The sequence below is a fragment of the Oryzias melastigma genome, linkage group LG11, assembly GCF_002922805.2.
Source record: "Oryzias melastigma strain HK-1 linkage group LG11, ASM292280v2, whole genome shotgun sequence".
NCBI classification, from domain to species: domain Eukaryota; kingdom Metazoa; phylum Chordata; class Actinopteri; order Beloniformes; family Adrianichthyidae; genus Oryzias; species Oryzias melastigma.
Genome location: NC_050522.1, coordinates 23,055,934 through 23,062,363, shown reverse-complemented (window position 1 = coordinate 23,062,363; position 6,430 = coordinate 23,055,934). Strand labels below are relative to the sequence as shown.

Sequence of the window (6,430 nt, the reverse complement as noted above, 5' to 3'; positions counted from 1 at the left end):
TCAGCATTTTCAGCTATTAACTTCAGTGATTTCAGCTATCAGTTTAAACATCTTCAGCAGCCAAATTCAGCTTACAGCATTAACATTATCGCAGGTAATGCTATACATCTAGTTTTTAGTTAGTTTAAAGCTAATGATGGTTAAGATGTGTGCTTTACATCCAGTTTCGGTATGACCCAATTAGTCGACTAATCGGAAAAGATAATCTCTGATTAGTCGACTATTAAAATAATCGTTTGTGGCAGCACTGAATGCAATTTATTAACTTTTTTTGGTGCCATGACAGATTAATTTATCTTTTTGGGAAATGAATAAAGTTCATTTCAATTCAATTCTACTGGAGACCTCCATCAGTTGTAGATGCATTGAAAAGTGGAACAAAACGGTTGGGGAGGAGCCACTGTCGTCACCCGTTGATTGGCAGAAAGCACCAATGTAGCTCTCATTAAGGCGAATGATTCCAACGTCGGTATTTATTTATCTTAGCCGCCCTCAATCTTCTTTTAAACAACATTGGTGGTGGTGTTTCATTTATTGCATGTCACCAATGGATGTAATCTATAATATTATAATAAAAAGCTGTTGTTTCTACAACACTGGTGGAGAAAAGCTACAAGTGCCTTTTTTTTGCTCAAACTTTAGACCAAATCTCAACAGTAAAGAGTTTGGTGCGTTCAAGAGCACAATGAACGTGTCTATATATATATATATATATATATATATATTAATATGATATATTTTTAATGTACTAATTGTCAATCTCCTATATTATTAATTTATTACTTGTAATTATTTATGTATTTAGTGAATTTCATAGATGTTTTTATGTTTTCTTTATGCAGCATTTAGCCTTTTATGATGCCATAACAAATGAATTATCCTTTGTGATATGAATAAAGTTCAATTTAATAAAATATATTTCAGCTTTGTCCTTTTTTTGTTTTTCCCCCTGCAGCTGATGTGCTGGCGACAACACGAAACCAGGAGTCTGCAGCCGACTCCGCCTACGGTAAGAACTATCATTCTTTCTCGTATTGATCCAGCTTTATGTTGTATGTATTTTCATATTCATTGGTGGGAAAAAAGAGGCAAATTTACACCGTAAAAATATACATTTTAGCGTTTTTATTGCACCTGTTGCATCTACACTGGCTTTCGTACCGCGGCGTGTCATTCACGATGACATTGTTACGCCAAGCTACATTATGATCAAGCAAATCAAGACAGTGTCTCACTGAGCCTCCTGCTTTGCATTCATGGCTGTCTCTCAGCTGCTACCTGACTGTCAGGAGTCCTCCTTGTGAGCCAGGAGAGGTATTGTCATTCACAGAGTGACACCCGACCGGCTCAGTGAATCCCATTAAGGCTCTGTAAGCTGCATTACTGTGATTAAAGTCGGAGGGGGGCAGAGAGACGGCAACGTCTGCTTAGTGTTCCGCTCGACTTGAGCTGAGTTTGTCTTCCAGTAAACACGTGCCTGAAAAATTGCACAGCATCAGCAGTTACAACAGCAATGAGGGTGATGAAGGAGGTTAAGAGAATTGTGATTTTTTTTTTATTCAGGGGATATAAAAGGAAATAATTATTCCTCCTTCGTCATCAAATAAGAAAAAAAGTTGGTGATTCACAGATTGAATCTGGGTCTGAATAACGCCTCTTCAATTCCAGTCAGCGCCTTTTGATTTTACATTGTCACATCTCTGTTGGAACATGCTGCTGCTGCATAGCCGAGCAAATCGGATTCAATCAGAGACGCACGCCTCAAACTAAACTCACAGCGGTCCACGAGAGCTTTTGGAAAAGCAGCAAATGCTAAACCCGGAGCCCTGGAAGCTCAGAGAGCAGCTCGCCTTGGATTCTGCCGCATGACTTCAATGCGTCCACCTGGCATTGAAATGAGATTCTGCTCGTTCACGAGAATGAAAATCAACTGTTTTTCAAAGAAGAAAGGGGAGGCAAATGAATGAATGACCTAGACAAGTGAAGCATAAGTTTAGGAGGTGGATTTGCACGCTGTGCACATGTGGGGGATCAAAGCCGAAACGTAATAAAAATCAAACATTTTCATCTTTTATTTTCATCACTAGAAAATATTTTTTATAAAGCAGTTAGGACTGATTCAAAGACAGCCAAAGATTAGATTGTGTCATTAAAATTATGAGCCGTGTATTTGGGAGAGCTCAGTAAACCAATGGGGTCACAGTATCACTTTAGAATAGACATGAGTTTGACATGAAGTTGAGAATATTAAGAACATTCCTAAAACAAAACTGATCATCCATCCAATCACCAATCTATCCACCTACCTATTTATCCATCCATCCACCCATTCATCTATGCATTTGTCCATTAAATATCCCAACCATCTGCCTACCAATCTATCTTCCTTCCATCCATCCATTCGTTCATTCAATAACCCAACCACCTACCTACTCATCTATCTACCTACCACCTATCCACCATGCGTCCTTCCATCCATTCATCCATCCTTCACCCACCTATCCGATCATGCACCAATCCACCCACCCATCTACCCATTTGTCCATTCAATAACCCAACCACCCACCCCCTGTAGCTACCTACCACTTATCCACTACATATCCATCCATCCCTCCCTTATCCAGCTATCCAATCAATCATCAATCCATCCACACACCTATTTATCCATCCATCCACCTATGCATTCATCCATTCAACAATCCAACCACCTATCTATCAATCTACATACCACCTGTCCACCACAGGTCTTTCCATCCACCCATCCATCCATTTACCCACCTATCTATCCATCCATCCATCCATTCATCCACCCATTCATCTATGCATTTGTCCATTAAATATCCCAACCACCTGCCTACCAATCTACCTTTCTTCCTTTTTTTCCTTCCATCCATCCATGCATTTGTTCATTCAATAACCCAACCACCTACTCATCTATCTACCTACCACCTATCCACCATGTATTTTTCCATCCATTCATCCATCTTTCACCCACCTATCCGACCATTCACCAATCCATCCATCGATTCATTTATGCATTTGTCCATTCAATAACCCAACCACCTATCTACCAATCTACATACCACCTAACCACCACAGGTCTTTCCATCCATCCATCCAATCACCAATCCATCCACCCACCTATTTATCCATTCATCCACACATTCATTTATGCATTTGTCCATTCAATAACCCAATCATCTACCTATCTACCACCTATCCATCCATCCATCACCAGCTACCTTCATGTCTTTTTTTTCACTGCATCCATAAACCAGATCTTTGGTTTTCCTCTAGACTTCTTTTCTGGCTTTTCTAGATGTAAAAATACCCCTCAACATTTCACACTTCAAATAAAAGCAGTACTTTGAAGAATGTCTGTAATATTCTGGTAACACAGGTACACAAGTATTGACGGTTTGGCTGCACTGATAAACATTTAAGAATTCATCATTTAACGCTGGATAAAACGGTTACCTTTTGCTTGTTTTTTTAAAGAAAAAGTATCTCCCTCCTATGTAGTGATGATTTTACCTTAAGGCAGAGTCATTTTTATGAAGAATGCTTCCTCTCAAACTTAATTGAAGTGCTTTTACACCGTGCTTACTAATCCCTCAAGCATCAACAGGATGTCTCTATCACTCACATCCTGCCTTACAAAGACAAAAACATCTTTTCTCATACATAATACTTTGGAACTACTTTCTAAATCATTATAAGACCCTATTTTTCATACTTTCGTAACCACTGTTGGGATTGGAGTTTCTGTGGAGATCAGATAGTTGGGAAGAAAGTTAAAGACAAATCGACAGTAGTGTCAGTACATATTGTAACGTGACCCTTGCTTGCATGTGTGCTCCTTCTTCAAGCATCCTCTGTGCTCCTCCATTGTAACGATGTCACGCTGAGAGCTGAAGGGTGTCTTTGCGATTAGCCAGTGGGCCTGACAGCAGGTACTTCCTCATAATAGCGTCTGATTAACTTCTTGGTGTTGGGTATCCATGCATGAAGAATGACTGAGGTTGTAGCTCATGTGCACCGATATTCATTGATGACTCTACGCTAGAGTAGCCATCGTTACTTTAATGACATCGTTTGGCACAAAACTATTCCCATAATGACGTTTTTGCTGCAAATTGGTAATTTAATGCAGTGAGGAGGAGGCACCCGTGGGTTTAGTTCACTCTATGAATGGACATAAATTGGCAATTATGCTGGGGTTTGCTTTTACAGGGCTGTTTTATTATTTGATGAGAGTTGACATTGTGCAGAACGAGGGTGGAAAATGCAAATGACTTTGGTTCTTGGATGACACGAACGCCATCTGTGACCTTTTACATGGCCTAATGTAGAGCTGGTGATTCAGTAAATTGGGTTTATTATCTCAATAGTATCAGAATTCAAGGTGCAGACTTAAATTGTCCCACAAATTGGACGTCTCTGTCCAGAGCGACAGTAATGGTCTCATGCACGAGTTCAGGTTGACCTTTATGGAAGCTGTGGGTTTGGGGTTGTCTGGACCTGTAGAAGGTCGTAGAGAGGAGCGGCTGATCTTACAGCTACCTTGAGGTAAAAGGAACACAGTTTATTAAATAAAGGGAGTCCTGTGTCCTGAAGTGAGAGAACAAAATTAAATAATTAGTGCGCTGGTCCAAACAAAAGGGAATTGGAACCGTGGCCAAAAATTAAATGGCTGCTGACCCAGCCAAGTTGACCAACCAAAACTACCTAAAGAAAACAAATAAACAAAAACTACCAAGCCAGACTACACATTTTTTGTCTAATTCAGGGGTCGGCAACCTTTAACAGTAAAAGAGCCATTTGGACTCGTTTTCTACTGATCAAAACCTAGAAGGAGCCACATAGATTTACTTTAGCCTTTAAGAACTTTAAGACCAACCAAGTGGCCTTGTGGTAGAGTGTCCGCCCTGAGATTGGAAGGTCGTGGGTTCAAATCCCGACCGAGTCATACCAAAGACTCTAAAAATGGGACCAAGTGCCTCCCTGCTTGACACTCAGCACTAAGGAGCTGGATTGGGGGGTTAAACCACCAAATGGTTCCCGAGCGCGGCTGTGTCTGCAGCTCACCGCTCCCCCAGGGGATGGGTCAAATGCGGAGGACAAATTTTACACACCTAGGTGCGTGACAAATAGTGGGACTTTAACTTTAACTTTTAAGAAATTTGGATAATTTATTACCATTTTTTTAAATAATAAATATAAATTAGTCCTATTTTTTTGCACGATCAAAAGCAAAAATATAAAAAGAAACTAGCATCTCTCAAAATGTGATTTTTTTTTTTTACCTTTTAGTAAGTAAAAAAATTGTAAAAAAAAAATAGTAGAATATAGTAGAATATAGTAAATAGTAAATAGTAGATGACAAGCTAGCCTTTTGGCTAGCTCGTTGCTTAACTACTAGCTAAACTCCAAGATAGCCTAAAATTCCTCAATAAACTAAATTACTCAAAAATTGTTAGCCTGTTGCTAAAATAGAAACTAAACTCTAAATTAGCCTAAAAAATCTCAGTAGATAACAAATTACCCCAAAACGTTAGCTTATCGCTAAATTTTTAGCTAAACTCCAAATTAGCATAAAAAAACTCAGTAGAGGCCCAATTAGGCAGAAAAAAGGTAGGTTTTTGCTTAATTACTAGCTAAACTCCAAAATAGTCTAAAATTCATTAGTAAACTACTTTACAAAACTTGGCCACCATGGAGAGATAAAAGAGCCACATGTGGCTCTGGAGCCACAGGTTGCAGACCTCTGGTCTAATTTATAGTCTGACTGAAAGATGATGCATCAGCTGAACCTCTATGGTCATCGATTATCACTTTAACACTGTCATAAAACACAATATTGTTATTCCGTATCCACACTCCGCCTTGTACCCTCAAACAGCCTCTGGATTCCTTTTATGTCCAACATCCTGAGATCTGGAGTTGATGATGGAGCAAAAATGCCAGCTGTGTGAATGCCGGCGAGCATGAGTAGCATTCACAAGTGGGCATCTAAGTGAAAAAGGCTGCAGCTCAATGGAAGAGGTCAGGCTGTTTCCATTATATCCTCCTCACTACAAAACCCCCCAGAAAAGACTAGCAATGAACATCACATGTTATAAGAAAACAAGCCGAGTCTCCCGCTCACCTTGTTCAGTCTGAAAGGGCCGCCTGCGAAATGCCACACATCCATTTTTAAAACCTTTCCTGCTCGCTGAACACAGCCTTATATCAGAGCTTAGTACTCCAGCTTGAGCTGAAACATTTCACTGTAACTAAAAGCAGGGGTGAGAGGCTTTGATACCACATGAAATATTCATTTTATTCCTAAACATTTCTGTTAAAGCATTAAGGACTCGCCTCTTTGTGAATGGGATGAACTAATTTGAAATATAAATAGTAGCCTGACCAGCAAGGTTTAAATCCTGAA

The 6,430-nt window shown here is 39.6% G+C and overlaps 1 protein-coding gene across 1 annotated transcript in view; it reads left to right on the top strand.

Moving 5' to 3' along the window:
• Positions 1-6,430, top strand: part of LOC112162452 (semaphorin-6C) — a gene marked incomplete in the record, with an annotated part of 81,229 nt that overhangs the window by 49,392 nt on the left and 25,407 nt on the right. Inside the window, 1 exon segment of the mRNA XM_024298234.2 lies at positions 956-1,009. Coding sequence (XP_024154002.1) covers positions 956-1,009 — 54 coding nt within the window.